The sequence below is a fragment of the Aethalodelphis obliquidens genome, unplaced genomic scaffold (assembly GCF_003676395.1).
Source record: "Aethalodelphis obliquidens isolate GAN/ISIS:26980383/991018 unplaced genomic scaffold, ASM367639v1 scaffold129, whole genome shotgun sequence".
Taxonomy (NCBI): domain Eukaryota; kingdom Metazoa; phylum Chordata; class Mammalia; order Artiodactyla; family Delphinidae; genus Aethalodelphis; species Aethalodelphis obliquidens.
This window is the reverse complement of record NW_020838073.1, coordinates 656,057-678,762: the sequence shown is the minus strand read 5'-3', so window position 1 is coordinate 678,762 and position 22,706 is coordinate 656,057. Positions and strand designations below refer to the sequence as shown.

Below are 22,706 nucleotides of genomic sequence, written 5' to 3'. Positions count from 1 at the left end.
CATACCACACGGACACACCATCAGCAACACAGAGGCTGTAGAAAGCTCTACGGAATAAGCCACCCAGTTTCTTCAACAAATAAAGTGCAAGAAAAAAGAAAGACGGAGAGGGGACCTGTAAATTCTGAGACCTAAGAGCCATATCAACTGACTGATACACATGCCTTATGTGGATCCCAGCTGGAACAAACACACACACAAGAAAACTGGCGAATTCTGAACACTGGCTGAATTGGATAATATTAAGGAATTATTCTTTAAAAAAATTCAAGTGACTACATTTAACCTCATTACAAAAGAAGCTAAATGATATACGGGATTTGTTTCAAAGTTATCAAGGAGGAAGAGAGGAAGTAGGGATGTAGATGAAATAAGATTAGCCATAAACTGTTGAAGCTGACTGATAGATACAAGGTAGTTGATTATATTAGTCTCTGTACTTTTATATATATTTGAAAATTTCCACACTAGAAAGTTTTTTAAAACAATGAAGACAAACATATAGGTGCCTGGGTCCCACTCCCTTAGAGATTCCAATTCAGGCACATGGAAACCTAGGTGCTCAGGCTGTGCAGGTGATTCCAATTCACACCTAGACTGAAAACCATCCCATTAAACTTTGAGTTCTTTGAGAACAGAGCCTGTATTTTGTTTACCACGATTTCACCCATTACCTATCACAGAAAACATATTTAAATATTAATTGGATGAATTAACTAAGATGGGAGCCATTTTCTCACCTTAATTCTTTTTTTTTTCTTTTAACATCTTTATTGGAGTATAATTGCTTTACAATGGTGTGTTAGTTTCTGCTGTATAACAAAGTGAATCAGTTATCACCTTAATTCCACAGCAATCAGAATACTCATCTAGCTGCAACCATGAATCTAACTTCAACTGGAATTCTTATTTTCTAATGACTATTGGCTGACAGTCTCACAGACAACACTGTGCTACCACCTTTGTTTTTGCAAGGGCCATGGTTCATTGCTATCTTACGAAAATTGATTCACTTTTCACAAACTGATTCAAAATTATTTTCCTGAGTTTCTAGTAACTCGATGGAGATGAGAAATATCACTGCTTACCTCTCTGATGTCATCCCTAGAGATGATCTCTTTATTTTTCATTCAGCCCATCAAGTGAATGCTTTCCTCTTCATATTCACCTCCTAACTAGAGAATCTTATTCATCATAGACTCTTCTATTTAACTTCTGTTCTGCAAATTCAAGTACTACAACCGTCTCCATATATTCACACTGAAGTTTTAAAGTCTTCAGAAATAGGGGAGCCCCGAGTAAACGAGAAAGTAAATTTTTTAAAGATTGTTTCTCTTGGGAAAGCATAGAATTTTACCGTGTGTGTGTACAGCACAGGGAGCTATATTCAACTTCTCATAATAACCTATAATGGAAAAGAATCTGAAAAAGAATATATAGATATAGACCTCAATCACTTTGCTGTACACCTGAAACTAACATGACATTGTAAATCAACTCTACTTCAATTAGAAAAAAAAACCCTTTGGGTGTGAGGCTGCTTACCTGACACCGAGGGCACCAGGTGACAGCACACCTGGCTTTGAAAGTACACAAACAACTCAAGTCCAGGGACTGAGACCCAGGCAGGGCCGGGGAGAGGGGGGGAAATACATGACACAGAAGCACTTCCTCCTGAATGAATAAAGCATGAACTCTACATACAGCTGAAGAAGCTTCCAGGGAATCCCACTGCTCTGCCCCTTGTATGTCTAGGACTCTTGTCCACAGTGACAGAAGCCCCAGGTGAAAGTAGCTTAAGCAGAAAAGTCACCGAATGGCTCACACAGCCGATGTCCAGGGACCCGGACGATGCCGCCAGGACCAGAACTTGCTCTCCCATCGTGGGTCTCCCCTCTCCAACCTCGTGGCCCGCTACTCTGCCCCAACCATCGCCCGCCTCCCAACCCCAGGCCTCTCGCAGTCAACGCTCAGACTCGATTCCCTGTCCTGTGGGCTTCCACGTTCACATCACGTCCTCAGGGAGGCCTCCCAGACCGCCCGGCCTCAGGCGCCCCTCGCATCCCGCACCTCTGCCCTTTGCGTCTCTCACTGCCCTGACCCCAGCCTACAGTTCCTTTCTTTTTTCCTACTTACTTGCTTTTTGCTGTTCATTCCACAGTAATTGAAGCTCCCTGATGGCAGGCCCCAGAGCTGCCTTTCCCTCTCGTATCCTGCCATTGTACGGATTATTTCCCTCTTATCATCACATAAATCATGCTGCAACCTAAATAACGTGGATTTTACCCAAACTGTGATCATCATGACATCTAGCGCATGGCGTAAACTTGACACTCGGGGATTCATTCATATCTCATTTCTGGTACTTATGGTCAAAAGCCTAAAAACTGTAAGCCACTACTTCCCTATTGCAAAGCAAAGTTTGACAAGTGGATAACATTAGTTTATGTTTTTAAGGTCTGAGAATTTGTCACTAAAGAATTTTAATCTCTTAAGGTTGTTATTTCAATACTCTTTAAGAGTCTCATCATTTCACCCACTGCTTTAAATGAGCACTTACGGTCATCTGATTGCTATCTGGTTGGCAGCGACCTTTCTGACTGGCCGTCTCGTACCCGATCTGCCTCTCGGAAGGGAGCCCAGGCCCCTGCAGGGGACAGCTGCACCTGGACGGCCAGGTGACGGGAAGGGCAGGACAGCTGCTCTGAGCACCTGAGCTGCAGGGGCTGCTGGCCAACCAGCCAGGGGTCTCCACAGCCACAGACTCACGAGGGCCGCGGCTGAGCCCTCCTGCAAATCTGTCTAGCAAACAAAGACACTCGGTATGGACTTCTCTAGTTGGTAGATTTACATGTTCTTACTGCTTTTCACGAAACGGGGACTCCAGGAGTGACGGTCCTGGCAGGAAACAACTGCAGTCATCAGAGCGCTCAGTCTCTCTCTGCAGTCTCAGCCTTTCCCACGTGTACTGACTCAGAGAAGGAAACTCCAGGGCGCCCTCCCTGTGTGTAGCTGCTACTGCCCCCAGCACGGGGAATAGAATATTTTTATCTTCCCATGCAGGTATGACTCAGTTTCCATGTCTATGAAAATAAGGAAGTTGAATTAAATGATCTAAGTTCCTTTCCAAGTTTTTGCTGTTTTTTTTTTCTTCTAAAATTAGATCTGCAAAACAACTTAGTGCTCCCGTGTGCCTAAGGAAATTTGTTTTAGGTGTTTCTGTTCCCTAAAGCATATCTCTTTATCTGTTCTCCCGCCAAAGGGGGAAAAAAATCAACCTTAAACGCAAACAAACTCAATTAACTAACACAAAGCCAGAAAGCTCTGAGGCGCTTCTCATAAGCACCTGCCTCTGGTCTGTACCTCTGGGCACATGCTGTTCCTTCCTCCTGATGGAGTGGCCGCCTGAGTATCTCCACCCCCCCCACCTTCCTGGACAGCCCGCTGCCCAGCTTAGCTGACCCTCCCAGTCTATGCAGGCTCCCAGGCCTGTCAACACCACCCATGGCTGCACTGGATGAGGTCTGTCCCGCAGAGACGCCGAGAGCTGCCCATTCACCCTGTGTGCCCTGTGCCTGGCACTTAGGAGATGCTCAATCCGTGGTGGATAAGAAAAGCAAGTTCCCGTCTGGGTTGGGAGGCCTCAGAAGGACAAGTGGTAGCTGGTAAACGCTGAGAAGCTTATGCCCTTGAAGGATGACTCTGCTGAGCTACAAGCTAAGCAATAAGAAACGGTGGAGGGTAACTGGCAAGCTCTGGCTGTTTAAGAATGTGTGATTATTTCTGAAATAAAGACCTCTCCCGCCAGGCCCCCACCCCCCGGGAATCTGAGGGTCTCACTAGCCTTGGAGCGGGCCACCAGTTTAGACCTGAGCTCCTTTCACCTGCACAGGCCGCCGTGGAGACACGGGAGCTGCTTCACTTCCCGACGGCCGAAGGTCAAGTCTGGAACTGGCGTACGCGGGCCCGTCCCCAGTGACTAACCCAAATAAGATCCTGTTTAGAGACGTGCTACCACCACTTCTGCATTATCTGATAGCACATCACATGCACACACACACAGATACGTGACCAGGAAGGTCACTGAACTGGCCGGTGGCAGGGCTGGGAGTGGCCACCCAGCCGTCCTGCCTCAGAATCCCCACTCTGAGCTGGACACTGTGCTGCTCCATTAGTGGCCTGGGGTGGGGTGGGGTGGGGTGGGAGAGACCTTAAACGTGGTGTGAAATCCTGGAATTCATGGATCAGTAAAGCTCATCAAGAGACAGAAATGCAGAGGCAACTAGAGCACAAGTTCTATCAATAAAACACAGACCTGAGAGGAAATGCACAACAAAAAGCAGATAGAATAGATAGCTGTACACCCGTGTTCAGAGCAGCATTATTCCCAATAGCTACAACGTGGAAGCAACCCAAGTGTCCATCGATGGAGGAATGGAAACCAGAATGTGGCCCGTCCATACAGTGGAATATTATTGAGCCTTAAAAAGGAATGAAATTCTGACATACGCTACAACATGGATGAAGCCTGAAGACATTCGACTGAGTGAAATAAGCTCCCACAAAAGACAAACTCCTTGTGATTCCACTTATCCGAGGGCCCTGGAACAGTCAGAGTCACAGAGATGAAAAGTAGACCAGCAGGGGCCAGGGGCCGGGGCCAGGGCCAGGAAGATGGGCTTCGTGTCCAACGGGCACCGAGTTTCAGAATGGGATGATGAAAGTGCCTAGGAGTCGGGACAGTGGTGATGACCGCACAACAACGTGCATGTACTTAACGCCACTGAACTGTACGTGCAAAAAATGTCAAAATGGTAAATTTTATGTCATGTATAGTTCACCACAACTTTTTAAAAAGTAGGTATATACCAACTGCAGTGTGGATCAGGAGAAAAAGCCGCTCGACTTGAAGTCTGGAGCCTGCCATGAGGGAGCTAACGACCTTGGTTAAGTTGCGTTTCTCAGCCTCCGTGTGATGCATAAAATACACAGGAGATCTGTATCCTCCGGGTCATTATGAAGAAACGAGAAAAGCCCTATCGCGATACCTGGCTCTGAGTAAGCACTTCACCTTTGGAGTATCACTCTGATCCTCTAGAAAGTCTCGAGAAAGAAACTGGCCGAGGCACCGAAGCTAAGCCACGGCAGGGCACCACCATCCGCGCCATGTCCTCCGGCGGGCCAGCCCCGGCCGCCACCTGCTAGCTCAGCGGCTCACGGGCCAGCCCGCCAGCACTCTCCGCCTCTGCACACGGCAGCCCTGGCCTCCAGCAGCTTCCCCCGCGGGCCCACGCCCCACCTTCCCCGGCAGGGACCCTGCAGCCCCTCCCTCCCGCTCACCATCCTTCCCAGCACCCGCGCCTGGTGGAAAAACGCTGCCAGGGCGGGAAAGCACACCACGCAACCAGCCTCAGGAAGCGTCACAGGCCGGGCATTTAGGGTCACAAAGCGGAACGGGCATGCACTCCCCGCTTCCTAGAAACCTCCCTGGGAGGCTCCCCAGGCCCTCCCCGTGCTCACTCTGCCCCCGTGCCCTTACCTCAGCTTCCCCAAACAGAGGCCACGAGCATGCCGCCCCTCTACTCCCCCCCATGCCCAGCATCCACACCCACCTCCTCCTGGGCTCCTGCGGGCCAGCCCTCCACGCAGGCTCTGGACCGCGTGCTGCCCCCTTGCCCAAGAGCGGCACTCTGCCGTCACCCTCCTTTCCCTGCATCGCCAATCGGCCTTCGCCTCCCTCCGGGATCCTCCCCTACAACATACAGACGTGGTCTGCTTAACCTTCGTCCTAAACATATACGCCCCTCTGGCCGGTGACACAATTTCTCTGTGGGCCTGGCTCTCCGTGCCAGTGCCTCTCGGGCAGATTCCCTGGGAATCTTGTTCAGACGCGCATTCTGACTCGGCCGGTCTGGGGTGGCGCCGATTCGGTTCCGCCGGCGCCGCCCAGACGCCGCCCCCGCCACAGAGCCCCTCTGAGCAGCAGGGCCTTGGGCTTCCTCCCTCCGTTAAGAATCCGCTCGACCCGGCACCTCCCCCAGCACAAGCTCAGCGAGACCGTCCCGTCAAGGTCGCCGATAAACTCCATGCCGCAGACTCCAACTAAACTTCTCTTTCTCCTCTCCGGTCCTCTCAAACACAAGGGTGCAGCAGCTGGGACACAAGTGTGCCCAGCAAGGGGAAGGCGCCTAGCGGGCCAAGCAAAGAGCCCTCTGCATCTCCCTGCAGACACGGCCCCCCCGGGCCCTGCAGCCCCACTGGCAGGGGTGCCGTCAGGTCCTTCTCCTCGACCTGGCTTCCCGTGTCAGTCCTCCGAGCTCAGCCTTCCCCCTCACGTCCCCACTCTCCCCTGTGGGGATCTCATCCGTCTCAGCAGCTTTATCTGTAGCCCCTGAACTCTCAGGACGCAGCCCAGGGTGCTCTCCTGACCTCCAGGCTCCTTCACCTCCTCTGCCTTGGGCCACCTCTCCCTGCTTGGGTGTCTCACGAGACTCTCCAGCTTAACGTTCCCAGAAGAGAACTCTTGATTCTTCCCCCCTTGAAACCCGCTCTTCTCCGTGATTCCCCATAGCCAGCCATACTCATCACTAAAACCAGAAACCCAGGAGTCACCTGTGACCCCTCTGGCCCCGCTGCCACCTCAACTCACAGCCAGTTCTGCTGATTCCACCTCCAAGTCACACTCCAAAGCCATCTGCTTCCACAGCCCAGGCCCAGCCACCAACCACTGACCGGCCACGACCTGCTAACTGACCTCTCATCGCCACTTCAGCCTCCCCGCAAGCTCTTCTCCACACAGTCCCGCTGTAAACAAAAGCCCCTACAAGCGGACGCGTGTTTACGGCCCGCTAACGGCCCACCATGGATGAAATCCAAACCCTCCACACACCGTCGCCCCCAAGACCCTGCACCGGCCTTCCCCCAGCCAGTGTGCCTTCCTTCAGCTCCCAGCACAGGCCAAGTACTGTCCCGCGCAGGACCCCTTCCACGCGCTCTACCCTTTCCTCATCTGGCTTTAGGAAGACCGGAAGCAAGAGGAAGCACGGTACACTCAGGCAACTGAAGAGAGACCCACGTGGCTGCCTGGAGCAGAAAGAAAGAGGCGGAGCCTGGCATCATATGAAGGCAGAGGGGAAAGTAAGGGCCAGTAGTTTAGGGATTTTAGACTTTCTGCTGAGTGCACAGAACAGCCTTCCAAGAGTTACGAGCAAATGGGTGACAAAATTAGACTTGCAAGTTGAAAAGATCATTGTAGCTACAGTGTGGAAAAGCAGAGGGGCCCAGGGCAGACGGGGCCAATGCAGCAGGCCTGGCCTAAGGGAATGGCAGTGGACAAGGCACGGTGGACAGGCTTTCCACTAGTTAGGAGGTTATGATACTGTGAGGTATACGTGGTCGTTCAGATGTGACCTAATTATAGTTCCCACATGTCCTTGGCCTTTGCCCACAGCTCCCAGAACCCTGGGAATTTCCTGAATGACAAGAGCAAGGGGAGCACCTTATGTTATGTTTGGCACTTGTCCTCAGTTCCTGAAAACGATTCAGAGCCATAAAGGTGATGTGAGTGTCGTCTTGTTCATAGCAAGCCCCTTCCCACCACAACTGGGTTAGGCCGATGAGGGGACTCTGGGGAAGCACCCGAGGACGCTGGGGGACCCAGCCTTGAAAAGAGGGCTGGAACTTTCAGCCCCACCCCCTGATTTCTGGGGAGGAGGGAGGGGCTAGAGGTTGAATCAATCACCAATGGCCAGCGATTGAATCAGCCATGCTGTGTGACGGCGCCTCCGTAAGAACCGAAAAGAAGGCGCTGAGGAGAGTTTCCAGGTGGGAGACCAGAGTGCACGGTGGCACGTGCCACCTGGGGGCCTCAACTCCACAAGGACACGTGCTCCTGCGACTGGGACCTCACCCTGTGCACTCTTCACCTGGCTGTTGACTCACATCCTTTGTAACAAGCTGGTCATCTAACGAGTAAATGGGCTTCCTGAGTTCCGTGAGCCACTCCCGCAAATTAACTGAACCCAAGCAGGGGGTGGTGAGAACCTCTGCTTTAGAGCCAGTTGGTCAGGAGTGCAGGTGACGACCTGGCACCTGAAACCCAATCACGGTGTCACGGGGACCTCCGATCTGTAGCCACTTGGTCGGAAGCACAGGTGACGACCTGGACCCGCGACTGGTGTCTGAAGCGGCGCCAGTCCTGTGGGACTGGGCCCTTGAGCTGTGGAGTCTGGCGCTACCCCTGGGTAGAGTGTCACAGTCGGGTTGAAATGAAGGACGCCCCGCTGGTGGCAGAGGGTTTCTCAGTGGTGTGCCCTCACCCACCCCACCTTGGAATCAGGTGTAGAAACCCTTTAGAAGTTAAAAAACCGGCAGACTTTACTGAACAAACATGCAATTTGAGATTTAAAAAAGGCCTAATATGCAAGGGTGAGGAGAGGTACCACGCTGGCTGAAATCCCGTCGTAACGATGGGATCAGCGCCTCCGCAATGGCTGACTGGCCCCCATCTTTTCCTGTTTTGACTGGCGGGAGGAAAGAGGGGACAATGGGAGAGGATAAACGGTAGGATAAAGGAAAGTAAGACACTAGCTCATAAACTGGGGCAGCGGATGGGAAAAGAGCCAAAAATAGGAAGAAAGGAACGGCAAATTGTGCTGACTTTTCCACTTGGCCTCCTGATAAGTCCAACAGCCTTGAACTGGGCTGGAATGAACAGAAGCGATTCTCAGAAGACTTCATTTGCTGAAGTTACAATTTAACATGATTTATGAAGCTTCTTGTTATAAATATGCTTGAGTCAAAGGATATCTGTTACATGAAAGTACTAGAATCATAGAATTTTTAGAGACGGAAAGAAACCTGGAGGTCACTGACTCAGGCTTCCGGCTCAGGATCCCTAAATTCTTCTCTCCACGTATGGACACTCCAGAAAGATTTCATCTAGAAGCTAAAAGAATAGGGCCCTTCTGTCCAGGTGGATGGTTAAAATGTATTAGGGTTTCAAAAGAGAAATGAAGAATTGCTAAGCAGAGAAATATTGTCCAAAGCTTTATAATAATTGGAAGAGGGCCTTTTTTTTTTTTCTTCCTCCTGGAATGCCATAGTTTATTTATTGGTCTTAATGTCAGGGCTCCAGAAAACTTTTTCCTGTGATTATGCCTCTTTTCTCCCTCCCCCCTTTTCAAAAAATCTTTTTATTGTGGAAAGTTTCACACATACATAAAGTCAGGAAGAAGCGTTTAATAAAAAGCCTTGTGTCCATCACCCACATTTTCCAAGAGTTTTTCAGCTACTTTGCCAGTGAGTTTTATTTTTAAAAAATACACAGATCAGGGCTTCCCTGGTGGCGCAGTGGCTGAGAGTCCGCCTGCCGATGCAGGGGACACGGGTTCGTGCCCCGGTCCGGGAGGATCCCAAATGCCGCGGAGCAACTGGGTCCGTGAGCCATGGCCGCTGAGCCTGCGCGTCCGGAGCCTGTGCTCCACACAGGAGAGGCCACAACAGTGAGAGGCCCGCGTACCGCAAAAAACAAACAAACAAACAAAAAAAAACCACAGATCACTAATGACTGACTAAGCTGTTCATCAAGGAGATCATTTTGGCAATAATTTTTTACCAATTTGTCCCAGGGTTAAAAAAAAAGCTCAGCTGTTCCATTTGGTTTAGGGACTAGCGAGATTTTAATTTCTAATTTCCAAAGCTACTGAATATTTGGCTAATTAATCCTAGCATCTGACAATGAAGGAGCAGAGAAAGAACACAACGTTTCAAGTGTAGAACAGTAAAAACCCCAGCTGCATTTTAATCTCCCGTGGCACAAACTTCAGGAAGCGTATGAAACAAAACCTTCAAAAGGAAACTGTGGTAGTTAGCCTCCAAGAATGCCAATGGTCATCAGGCTTCCCCAGGGCAGCCCACTCCCACACTGCACCAGGTTGGTCCATGTGCTGGCAGAAGGGATGGTACACGGCTTCCAAGAGGAGGTACCAGGGCACGGCAGTCTCCATCGTGATCATTCTCTCCCTCTCTCTCTCTCTCTCTCTCTCTCTCTCTCTCTCTCTCTCTCTCTCACACACACACACACACACACACACACACACACACACACACACACGTCACTTGCCCCGGGGGAGGTGAGCGCCCAGGTTGTGCAGAGCCCTGCGGAGCGGCCACGGCCACGTGGTGAGCACTGAGGCCCCCAGGCCACAGGCCCGTGCGTGCCCCGTCTCAGGAGAAACTCTGAACCAGAGCGCCCAGCCGAGCTGCTCCCAGATCCTGAACTTCAGAAACTATGTGATCATAAATGTCTGTTGTCTTAAGCTGCTAAATTTGGGCCAATTTATTACACAGCAGTGGAAAATTCACTCAAAAGACAGACAAACTTTTGAGGCAGGCAGCCACACAGCACCAAACTACTCTATTTCCTTCAACTCATGACATATACTAAGCAAAATTACATAGCTTGGAATGTTTCAATTTGGATGAGACCTAACTCAGTATTTTGTATGTCGATTCCCAATCTGGTGGGCCTAAATCATACTGTATACATATTGCCCACTAAGCACCGACAAAAGCAACAAAGACAGCAATGTATTAGCCATTATCTATTGATAGCACCCGTTTCTGCATTTAGACTTCGATTTTTTAAAAGGCAAAAACTCCCCAAAGATTGGTCTACAACCACGACAGAGAACACTCAGGAAAATGATAAGCACTTACTTTTTTTTTAGAGTAACATAAACTTGAAATTGAGACCCGGCTGGTGTTTTGCAGTTGCTATAGGAACCACACGTACCTTCCCTCTTTGACACTCCGCATCCACATTCTCTTCGTCTTTCTTTCCACTCTCACCCACCCAAAAGCTCACACGCCCTGCCCTCATGTCTGCTTGGCCCCTCTACTTTTTGGAACATCCAATATGTACACGTGCACACCCGTATTTGTATTCCTAGGAACCAAAAGAACTGAGGACACAGCTCATGGTCAAATCTCCCAGGCCAGATACTTACCTGGTATTGGTTAGATCAGGGGGTCTGTGCCAGCAGATAGCTGATGCTCAGTAAGGATCAGGTTCCCTCCTCCTCCTTGCCCACCCTGGCCCCCTCCGCATGTGAGGGAAGGGCTCCATTTCTCTGGTACTCAGTCAGCTCTCTTCCATTCAGACTCCTCAGCAACACTCATTCACTTTAGAAAAACATCCAGCGGGCTCTATGTTCTGTACAGGCAGCCCCCAACTTAGGATGTGACCCACGATTTTTCACCTTTATGATGGTGTAAAAGAGATAAGCATTCAGTAGAAACCAACTTCAAATTTTGGACTTTGATCTTTTCCCGGGCTAGCAATATGCGGTAAGATACCCTCTTGTGTGCACAGAGACCTCAATAGACAACGTCTCCAGAGAAGACGCACAGGTGGCCAATAGGCGCGGGACAAGATGCTTGACATCGCTAATTATTAGAGAAACGCAAATCAAAGCCACAATGAGGTACCAACTCACACCGGTCAGAACGGCCATCATCAAAAAGTCTACAAATAATAAATGCTAGAGAGGGTGCGGAGAAAAGGCAACCCTCCTACACCGTTGGTGGGAATGTAAGTTGGTGCAGCCACTATGGAGAACCGTATGGAGGTTCCTTAAAAAACTGAAAATAGAGCTGCCACATGATCCTGCAATCCCACTCCTGGGCATATATCCAGACAAAACTGTAATTCAAAAAGATACATGCACCCCTATGTTCATAGCAGCACTATTCACAACAGCCAAGACATGGAAACAACCTAAATGTCCATCAACAGATGAATGGATAAAGCAGATGTGGTCCATATATACAATGGCATATTATTCAGCCTTAGAAAAGAATGAAATAATGCCATTTGCAGCAACATGGATAGCCCTAGAGATTCTCATCCTAAGTGAAGTTAGTCAGAGAGAGAAAGACAAGTATCATATGATACCACTTATATGCGGCGTCTTTTTAAAAAATGATACAAATGTGAACTTATTTACAAAACAGAAACTGACCCAGAAACATAGAGAACAAATTTATGGTTACCAAAGGGGATAGCATGTGGGGATGAGAGGCAGGGGGAGGTAAATTAGGGAGTTTGGGATTAACGTATATGCACTACTCTATATAAAACAGGTGAACAACAAGGACCTACTGTATAGCACAGGGAACTCTACTCAATATCCTGTAATAACCTATAATGGAAAAGATTCTGAAAAATATATGCACACACATATATATGTTTCACTTTGCTGTACACCTGAAACTAACACGACATTGTAAACCAACTATACTTCAATAACTAAAGGAAAAAAAAACAAAACTCCTCTCTGTGATGCTGGACCACAGCCCCAGTCAACCACAGGACCACAAGGGGGAACAGCTGATACAAGACCAGTCCGTACCCTCCATACCCACAGAGCCGGTCTGTTCTCCACTCTGAGTACAGAATGCAATAAGCTACATGAGATATTCAACACTTTATTATAGGACAGGCTTTGTTTTGGGTGATTCTGCCCAACTGGAGGCAATGGGGGTGCTCTGAGCAGGTCTAAGGTGGGCCAGGCTAAGCAATGGGTTCAGCAGGTTAAGCGTATTAAATGCGTCTTTGACCTACAATATTTTCAACCTATGGTGGGTCTATCGGGACGTAACTTCAGTAAGTCAAGGACGAGCTGGATTTGGAGCCAATGAAAAGTGGGACTCTTGCTATCACCCTGAGACAAGTTGCACTGGAAGCCTCAGAAGAGCTGCCAGGATCTCTCAGTGCTATTGCTCTAGGTTGTTACACTGTCTCCACATTTAGCTTTCAGAAAGAGGCTCCAATTATGTTTCTAGGTGGATAAGAATTTAGTAACTGAATGCAAAGACTTATTGTGGGATTGGGTGATGCAGCCCAAAGAATTATCTCAACCCTGTGGTCTAAACATTTCCAGAATATCAAGCCATCTTCCACCAAGGCAAGAACCCTGAAGAATTAAGGCAAGAAATCAGAACTTTTCCACCTCTTCCACCTTCTACCAAGACCCACTGAGATCCCATTTGCGGCCCTATTCTTGTTTTCCTATCTTTATGTGTCCAGTCCCGTATTCCCAAAAGACATCTAATAAGTTATCCCGCCCACTTTTTTTCATACGAAACCCTGGGCATAGGGAAATCTTGCTGACATCTCAGGTCAGAATAGTCACTGTTTCCAATGGGAAATAACATGAATAGAAAAGGAAGGGAAGACCCAGATGGGGCAGGAGAAAGACTAGCTGTAGCAACTGAAGCCACACACGAGGGATGTGTGTCCCTGGCCTTATTCCCACCCCTAACCCTAACCCCCACTGCCACAAAGGAAGCCGCCAGCGTTCCTTACTTCGTTTAATCCTAACAAGGAGGATGACTATCACCTTTTTACAGCTGTGGACTCTGCGGCACAGAGAAGTGCAGAGCTGTGCTCGAGATCACACCACGAAGAAAGTTTCAGAACGTGGGTCTTCGCACCTTGCCCTCCTGTCCTTCCCAATATTCAAGCCTACCTTTCCCGCTCACCCCGTATCTGAGAACTTGACATTCCAATCATATTGTTCCAGGTTGACGGAACACTGCCTTAAACTGTTTCCAACTGTGACATCCGAGAATCTTGCTGCTTTCTTAAAATACGGGTCATTTACCCGTCTGAAAGATACACTAGCCCTTCTGACAATCAGTGCCCACTATCCATCCTCAAAACCTAACCAAAAAAACATTTAAAATGAGGTTAGGAAACCGGGGCAAAGCAGAAAGTTCACTGTTCTACAAGGGACGAAACCAAGTCACAGACAACTCCAACGAGCCATCAGCCAAGTCTCTCCCAATGGCAATTCTAAACGAGTCCGGGGGACACAAGAGCTTCACTCCGGAAGACTCACCTGAAAGCAACATCAAAGTTCCAACGTTTCCAGAATTCACCCGAAAACGAGCACAGAACGGACGCTGCTCCCACGAGCAGCCTGGGCGCAGCTGTCTCGGCACCAGCGTCTGAACCCACCACGGGCACGACCTCCTAGACCTACGGGGGCGAGACGAGGCGCACGTGCAGGTCCAGGCGCGCCCCGGGAGAAGCCGCCCCAGCGCCAGCCCCTCGCGTAAGGGAGCTGGGCGGGGGGGGCAACTTTGCGCTCAGCACCAGGACGGCAGCAAACCCAACACGCAGCAGACCGCGCAACTTCCGAAGCGCGGCCCCCGGGAGTCCACGGCCAAGCTCTTGAGGCGCTAAGAAGTTTGTGCAACATTCACAGCCTCACCCTGACCACAGCGGCGACTAAGGGCCTGAGGAAGTGGACCCTCCTCGGCTGGAGGCCCGAAAGGCAGGAAGTGGCGGCAGAGGCCACTTGCGGGACAAGGGAAGGAGCGCCGGACTCGGGAGGTGGCTGGGGCGCCGCCCCCATCTCCTCCGCCCCAAGCGGGTCTGGGAGGACCCCCGCCCCCGGCCCGAGCGGGGCCGCCGCCCCCAGGTCGCCCTCCTGCCACAGCCCTGCGCGGAGCCGGGGTCAGGTGCCACCCGGCCCGGGGCGCGCCCCACCTCGCCCGCAGGGCCCCGCCGGGGCGCGGACACCCTTACCTGCGACCCGTCCCGCGCCGCCTGGCCGTCCGCACCGGCCCCCGCCCTTAAACCCGCCCCGCCCGCTCCTTCGCCTCCTCCGGCGGCCGGACCCCAGCCCTGCCCCGCCGATTTGTCATTGAGCCGCCGGCTCTCTTCCCCACCCCCCGAGCGCGCGCCCGGCGTCGCCTAGGCAACCCCGCCCCTCGAGAGCGCGCCCTGCCTTCCGCTCCCGCCCGTCCCCCGGAGGCCTCGCCCATCGGGAGCCTACTAGCCAATCCGAAGCGGAGTTTCCCAGCCTTGGGCGGGGTGAGGAGGAAGCTTCTCCAATGAGAATCCGCCTAGGGCGGGAGGGGCGGGCTCCGCACGCAGGCCCCGCCCGCCTCCACTTCCTCCTGTCGGCGGCTGACGCGCTGCACGTGACCACTGCTCCAGTGAAGGAATCCGAGCAGGTCTGGGGACTCTGGGCGTGGCGGGCAGGGGTGCTTCCGCCGTGGGCTTAGGTCAGGGCGAGGCCAGAGCCCTGGAAAGCAAAAGGGAAAGGCAGGCCTGATGTGGAGAAACCGAGGCAAATCACGATGCCTCCAGGCGGCTGTCGGGACGCCGGCCCGGGGCTCCCGAGGCGGGACCTCCGCCTGCCGCCACCACTCACCACGCTGATGACACCCTATTAGCAGTCATGGGGTTGCCAGGGCCTCGCAATGACTTGGTCCAGGTCACGTACAAGGGCCGGAATCCTCACCCCAGCTGTAGCCTTGATGTCGGAAGTTCAGTGGGTAAGCTCATGGCCGACGGGTTTTTCACCCACAAGGCTCAGGAACTTGTAATTTCGATCCAAATAGGGTTTGGGTTGATTTTCCTAACTGCCCCTTCTTAGAGCTGAGTCCTACCCTCATTCCACTTCGCCTCCGCAGGATTTATGGCCCCACTGATCCCTACACAAACCTCATGGCACGTCCGTCACACACTGTATGGCAATCAATTGTTTAAATGCCCGCCGCTATATCTCTAGGGATGAAAACTATCTCTTGTTCAATTTGATATCCATAGCAGCTAGCACCGTGTAATTAATCCTTTCTTTGTTGATAATTATACACCAGGGTGCTGCGTGTGGTATATGAGAGGCTTTGTGCCTTGATTACATTGCTATGTATAAGCAGCTAACAGATTCAGGCCCTTCACCAAGAGCTGTATCAAAAAGCACAGAAGCTTTAACTTAGTCTTAAGTAACGGTCTTAACCAAAAACATGTCACCAGAATATCCTAGTGTTACCCTACTATCCTAAGTATTCTGTTTTACCCTTCTTGTGCGCATTAAAGGCTTATATTGCCTGCTAATTATATGACAGAAACTCTGCCAGGTGCTATAAGAGAGAAGGTACGAGGCTTCTCAAAAAAGGAGGCTCTCTATGGACCTAGAGATGATCACACTAAGTGAAGTAACTCAGAGAGAAAGACAAACACCGTGTGATACCGCTTATGTGTGGAACCTAAAATACGATACAAATGAACTTACCTACGAAACAGACTCACAGACAGGTGGAGAGCAGACTGGTGGTTGCCAAGGGGGGGCGTGGGGGAGGGATGGGCTGGGAGTGGGGGATGAGCAGACGCCAACTATTGTGTAGAGAATAGATACACAACAGGGTCCTACTGCAGAGCACAGGGAACTATATTCAATATCCTGTTAAACCACAATGGAAAAGAATATGAAAAAGAATGTATATATGTATATGTATAACTTGAATCACTGTTTGGCTGTACAGCAGAAATTAACACATTGTAAATCAACTATACTTCAATAAAATAAACTTCAAGGTAAAAACTTTTTTTAAAAAAGGAAGCTCTCTAGTATTTATAACCTAGAAGGGGAGTCAGGTGCAAACTTTTTCCTATGGAGTAACAATGAAGTGCACAGGTTTAGAATCAGGAAGCACAGATTCACAGAACTAGCAATGATTAGGAAGTTGCTTAGCCTCTGTGGGCCTCAGTTTCCCCAGCCATCCCATAGGAGCAGCGCCTGTGCCCTGCAGGTGTGAAGATTTAAATGCAATTACCTATAGAGCTCTCGGTAGATACAGTGCTAGGAACTTGATGAGCGCTTAACAAATGTTAGCTTCAACTGTGATTGCCAGCAGAGGCCAAGATGTGCACTCAAGCCCATCGTAACCACCTAGGGGACAGCATTTCGTCCCGAGGCCCGTGGTGTCTGGGGTGTGCGCACCGCTGTCACACAGCCAGCGCTGTGTGCAGCCCAGCGGGAATGACCTGCTGTGATGATGTCATTTGACCAAATGCATGTTGAGACAGTGGAGTGGCTCCCCGCAGCCCGGCCAGCTGAAATGGGCAGTTTAGGGGACAGGATCAGGGTTGTGGAGACGACCAGCGTTTCCTGTCCCCACACCCCTAGGGTCCACGGTGGCCACAGGCGGTTTCCTTACCTTTCCTGGGTGCATAAGTGCCATTGCTGTGACTAGCAACAGAATGTCATGCAGGATGAATGCAGTGGGCTTTCTGAGAAATGCTGTCCTTACTCTCTCCCCCCCATTACCCGCGCCCCCCCGCCCCACCTCCCTACCTCCTTTAACTCCCAGGACTCGGAGGGATTCCCCTGGGAGGAACATCTGTTCGGCTCCTAGACACGCCAGGCCCCGGCTGAGCATGGTGGGTGCAGAGAGGATCAGAACACTTTTGGAAGGGCTGTCTCACAGAGGTCACGGCCCAGGAGCATGTCCCATGGGGGGATGGGCCCTGAGAGGTGACCGGCCACAGAGCCTCTGGGACTGCTCCTGTCTGGTCTCGGGGCACCCCTGTCTGCTGAACTTCTCCTAAGGGAACCCTGACTGCCCGCAGAGCCCAGGGCCTGAACAGCAGGGATACGAGATCCCCAGCAGGCCCCTGTAAGGTGACTTGTACCCACTGCAGCTGTAGAAGAAACATTCTAGATGCTCCCTCTTTCAAAACTATCAACTGAGTCCAGAGCGCTGTCTGACAAGTATTTCCACTTCTCTTTCCAGGGCACTGGCGGGACCTGAACTTCCCAGCTCCCTGTGCTTGAGTGAGGCGATGTAACTAGTTCTACCCAATGACCTGGAAGCGGAAGGGACACGTAGTCATTTGGGGGCAGGAGACTGTCAGTGTGAGACCCTTCTCAATGGCACGGCCACTGGGAGTGTTTGGGAGGGTGGCCGCGCCGTCAGCCCCGGCACCTGCAGTGAGCACAGCGCCTCTCACCCCCGCCCCCGACGGCCTGAGATGTCCACTGACCATGGCGAGACATAAACGTTTGTGGTTTGAAGGCACTAAGATTCAGGAGTTGTTTGTTCGGCTGCAAAGCTTCGCGTCCTCTGACTGACGCCAGGCCCTAACGTGTACCAAGCTGTGGATGCAGTGGTGGACAACTCAGACGAGAGAACCAGTAGATGGACAAGCAACCTGAGAACTCCCGATGACCTCAGACTGGGTGGTCAGAAAAAGGTCTCTCTTCATATACACACTACCATGTGCAAAACAGAGAGCTAGCGGGAACCTGCGGTACAGCACAGGGCGCTCAGCTCGGTGCTCCGTGACCTCCTAGATGGGTGGGCTGGGCGGGCGGTGGGAGGGAGGGGATAGGTGTATACACATAGCTGATTCACTTCGTTGTACAGCAGAAACTAACACAACGTTGTAAAGCAACTGTGCCCCCATTTAAAATTTAAAAAAAAAAGTCTTTCTCAGGAGGCGACATTTAAGCTGGGACCTGAAGGACGCAAAGGAATCAGTGTCAGGAAAGGTTGGGAGTGAGGGGAAGGAGAGGACCTTCCGAGCGGAGGAACAAGCCGCAGAGACAGCGGCCAGGAGGCGTGGACGGAGCACCGTGGGCGGGGCGGGCGGGTGAGACCCCAGAGGGTGCAGAGGGAGGTGGGATCTGGATCATGCGGGGGCTCCTAGGTTAGGGTGAGGAGATTGGAATGTGTTCCAAGTGTGACAGGAAGCCACTTAGGAGGTTCAAGTCTGCAGGCGGACAGGCTTTGATTTAGGTTTTAGAAAGACCACTCTCGCTATCGTGTAGAGGTCGAGCTGTGAGGGGCAGGTGTGGGCGTGGGGCTTAGAAGGCTGTTCAGGGGTCCAAGCAAAGTGGGGTCCGCAGGGCCAGAGGCTGGAAGGGAGACCTGCCCTCAGGAGGTTCGGGGAGATTTGCAGAAGGAGGGGAGCAAAAGCACTGAACAGAAGGTCCTCCTGCCAAATCCCAGAGGAAGCAGAGGCAAGGCTGGACGTCGGGACCCCAGAGGTGCACTGACTCCAGGGAGACGGGCACTCAAGAGCCAGGTGGAGCGGGGCTTGTGGAGTCACGGGGTGTGGAGCAGACAGCTGGCCAGTTTCCTAGAACATCAGCCAGAACAGCCCTGGATGGTATTATTGGAAAGAGTCTGACAAGCTCTGACATCCCTGTGGGCATTTGATACTTGGTGACCGCCTCGATTAGAGGGGGGCCACCGATCTATAGACGGAAAAAAGCCATTCCTACCTACTGACGGCGGGAAGAATCTACTGTAAACAGCAAGACTAGATGGGGTGCATCTCCAGTGATCCAGTCACCTTGCTACTCTGTGTTTCCCCAGCCCTCAGTGCCCTGCACTTCCTGTTCTCAGGAACGGGTCTCACAGGCTCATTCACACACAGGAATAAATGACTAAAGACAGCTCAGTGCAGGACTTCCCTGGCGGTCCAGTGGTTAAGACTGCGCTTCCAATGCAGGAGACACGGGTTCAATCCCCGGTAGGGGAGCTAAGATCCCGCATGGCGCGGCCAAAAAGAAAAAAAAAAAAGACGGCTCTGTGGGTTCCCATTCCTTCCTGGGCCTTTGCATCGTCCAAAACTAAAACCTGAAGTCTTAGGTCAGGGCAAGTATTTAGGGGAGGACCAGAGAACTTTAGTTCACACAAGTAGCATGGAGTGACTTATCCGTCCCCGGGAAGAGGTCCCGACTCCTGCGTTCTCACTTGGAATCCTCCTCCAAAGTCTGGGGAACAGCCCCAAGCCTCCCCTTCCTTGCAGCCTTTCGCTGGCAGCTACCAACAAAAGCCCCTGGTGCTCACTTATTCCTAAACGTGTTCAAAATCTTGCCTTTGGTGTTCAGTTTAGTTACTGTCACTGAAAAAGACTGTTTTATCAAGAGCTTCTCTCTCACCGTTACCACCTTCCTTGTGGTCTCTACGGACCTAGGCAGGCAGCAGGAACTAACCAGACGACATCCCAGCAGTTGCCCTGCAGAAGCCCCGTAATTAGGTGGAGGAGCTTTCCCTTCCAAAAGAGGCGACTCCACTTGGGACGCACGTTAGAAAACAATGATTCCTTGCTAGCTGAGCTCTTGAATCAGCTGCACTTATCCTTCTGCCATCACAGCTTACCAAGAGTTGTCCCCCAGAAATGAGGGCAAGTCTGTCTTGCCATTAAGTAATAAGTCTTCATCGTTGTGGCTCAACCCACCGCGTGCCAGCTCATCCTCTCCCCCTCCCACTCTGGGGACACACACGCTCTGTGGTTCCACAGTAACCACCACCAAGATCCAGTGCTGACCTCCAGGTAACCAGAGCAAAAGTCCTGCAGGGTGACAGCGGCAAAGCCCTCGAGGGTGAGCGAAAATGAGCCCCGAGTGTCTGGATTCTGTGCTGAGCTCTCTGCAACACGAAACACTAGCCATGGTCTCCCAGGAAGCCGGCCCCCTCTAACAGCATGAGCCCAGCCGTGCTCCTGAGCTGCAGATGCATGAGCCCCACGGAGCCTAGCTCTGGGCGGCTAGGTGGACACGCGGACAGACAGAGAGGACGCGGGGACACACAAACTTGAGCTAGGAGGAGGGATGAGGAAAGAAGTGATGCTGGCTGTGTAGGGGAGCGAACCTTGCCACCCCAAAATGTGTCTCTTCAGCTTGCACATTATTTTGAGCTAAATACAATCAAGGCCCAAAAGACTTCGACCCTCCCCCTAACTAACCGCCTAGAGAATTTAGATGGAGGGCCTGTTCCGGGAAGAACTATCGCTGCAGAAAACCGTAATATAATAACATGAGTGAGGGGTGGTCGACGGGGGAAACCAGCAAGGCCCGTGCGATCACAGAGCACCTCCGTGTCCCAATGCCCCTGCACAGCCCGGCAAACATCTGTTATCCAACATTTGCTCATTTGCTTCTTTCATCTGCCTGTAAATTGCCTTCGTCCCCTTTGAAGGCCAACCCCACCCGCTCTCCTCCTGGATGGCGCGTAAGGCTCACCTGCGTGACTTGTGCTGGGCCCGTGTTCTTAGGGGGCCCCTGTATGTACCTAATTACAGTCGACTTCCCCTGTGAATCTGCCCTGCGTCTAGTTAATTCTTAGGCCAGCCGGGAGAACCCAGAAGGGGCCGGGAAAGTTCCTCCCCAGGAGCTGGGTGCGCCGCGGGCACTGGCCTCTGCTCTCTCCCGCCCGCGCGCAGCCCATGCTGCTGCGCTTCCTCCCTTTCCAGTCGAGGCCCCTGGGCACAGAGGACCAAGGCGGAGAGCCCGAGGTCAAGCCCGGCCGGAGCTTGGCCTTGAACTGGCTCTGCTCTTGGCCTAGGGCAGCCAGAGAATTCGGGGCGGCCTCCCAGCGCGGACCAGGCGCCCCAGGCCTCATTCACCGCCTGCCGGCTGCTGGGGGAGGAGTTGGGCTGCACCTCCGCCCCTGCCCCGCCCCCTTCCAGCGGCTGGGTTGCCCCGCCCCTCAGCCACTGTCACTCTGCCCCTCCCCCGCTCCGTGATTCTTTTCATGAGCCGCACTTTTTTTATACTGTGCTTTTCTTTTTTTATGGACAGCCCATCTCATCCCTGCGTCCGCTCCAGAGAGCAGGGCAAGGCTAAGGGGTCAGAGGGCTGAGGAATGTGGGGTGGCCAGTGGGGGATAAGGGACCCCTGAGCCAGGGGCCCCTGCTTTGGAAGGAAAGGAAAACTACCACTAGTAAAGTCAGCCCCGTCCCCCAGCCCCTAGTCCCTCCTCCAGCAGCAAGACCACTAAAACATGAGTTTTAATTCTTTACAACAGCCAAGAAGAAGCTGGGTAGACAGGAACAAGGTTAAAGTGGCAATGAGGTGAGCATGGCCCCCAGGGCTGGGAAAGCTGCAGGTTCCCATGGAGGCCGGGTCCCTGCTGGGAAAGCCCCAGAAGGATGGGGTGGCGACCTCCTTCCACAGCCCTCGCAGGTGGCACATCCCGCAGGACACTCAGGCCCGGAAACTGCAGGAAGCAAGGCGGGCCCCAGGGGGCTGCACAGCCCCACAGCATGATGGCAAGGGCCAGCCGGCCTGCCCACACCTCACACAGGTAGGAGACGAGGCCCAGACTCGGGAGGCCGCAGGGGTGGGTTTGAGGCCACAAGGAGCCTCTCGGCTGACACTGGGGTCCAGCCCGTCCCCCCGCCGCACTTCGCCACGGCGCAGGCCGAGCAGTTTACGGTGGGTTCTCAGCATGTCTCATGTCGCACAGTCCAAGAGGGAGGTGTGATTTCCAATTCACAGGTAGGTCAGTGAGGTCGAGAGGCAGACCAGGCCTCAAACCAGGTGTGCCTGACAAGTCCACACTCTATCCCAGGCCCATGGCTGCAAGGCTGTGTGACCTTGGACAAGTCACCTCCCCTCTCTGGACCTCGGTCTTCTCCGTCTCGTGAGAGTCTCAAGTCTCTGCCAGGCACCAGCTGTCAGGGCAGAGTGCTTCTCGGGCCCTGTGCTCTGCGCCTCCCGACGGGCACCCGACAAGGCGGAGGCCACGCCTCTGGCAGCGCCAGCACAGCTCCCTGCTCTCGAGGCCCCACCCCGTGTTCCTGCTCCCACCTCATCACAGCCTAAGCCCTCTCCAGGAGTTTCCCTGGAGGAGTGGCTGCCGTCTAAAGGATGAGGCCAGGGACTTCCCCGGTGGTCCAGCAGTTAAGACTCCGTGCTCCCAACGCAGGGGGCCTGGGTTCGATCCCTGGTCAGGGAACTAGATGCCACATGCCGCAGCTAAGACCCGGCGCAGCTAAATAAATAAATAAAATAAAGGGCGGGCTAGAGAATCTCTCCCCAGATGACCTATTGCTGAAACACGGGAGACTGGGTCCTTTTGTTCATATCTGATGGCTGTCATCAGCCACTCACATT

At 52.3% G+C, this 22,706-nt stretch overlaps 1 protein-coding gene and 1 long non-coding RNA gene across 5 annotated transcripts in view; one reads left to right on the top strand and one right to left on the bottom strand.

Moving 5' to 3' along the window:
- The window catches only part of RALB (RAS like proto-oncogene B), a 60,390-nt gene that overhangs the window by 25,771 nt on the left and 11,913 nt on the right, over positions 1-22,706 (bottom strand). The window contains exon 1 of one of the 4 annotated variants that reach the window (XM_027099192.1): positions 14,597-14,641. The exons of 1 other annotated variant lie outside the window; for it this stretch is intronic. Coding sequence is in view for 1 of the 3 variants with exons in the window: in XM_027099185.1 (XP_026954986.1) it covers positions 5,613-5,716 (104 nt within the window). In the remaining 2 variants the exon portion in view is untranslated. Of the gene's footprint in view, positions 1-5,612; positions 6,884-13,904; positions 14,245-14,596; positions 14,642-22,706 lie in introns of those variants that run through there. 2 more of the 4 variants (XM_027099190.1, XM_027099185.1) reach the window with 2 other exon arrangements.
- Positions 15,036-20,907, top strand: LOC113616040 (uncharacterized). Its single transcript, XR_003431194.1, has 2 exons — positions 15,036-15,351; positions 17,593-20,907. It is a non-coding gene; the product is annotated as an uncharacterized LOC113616040 (long non-coding RNA).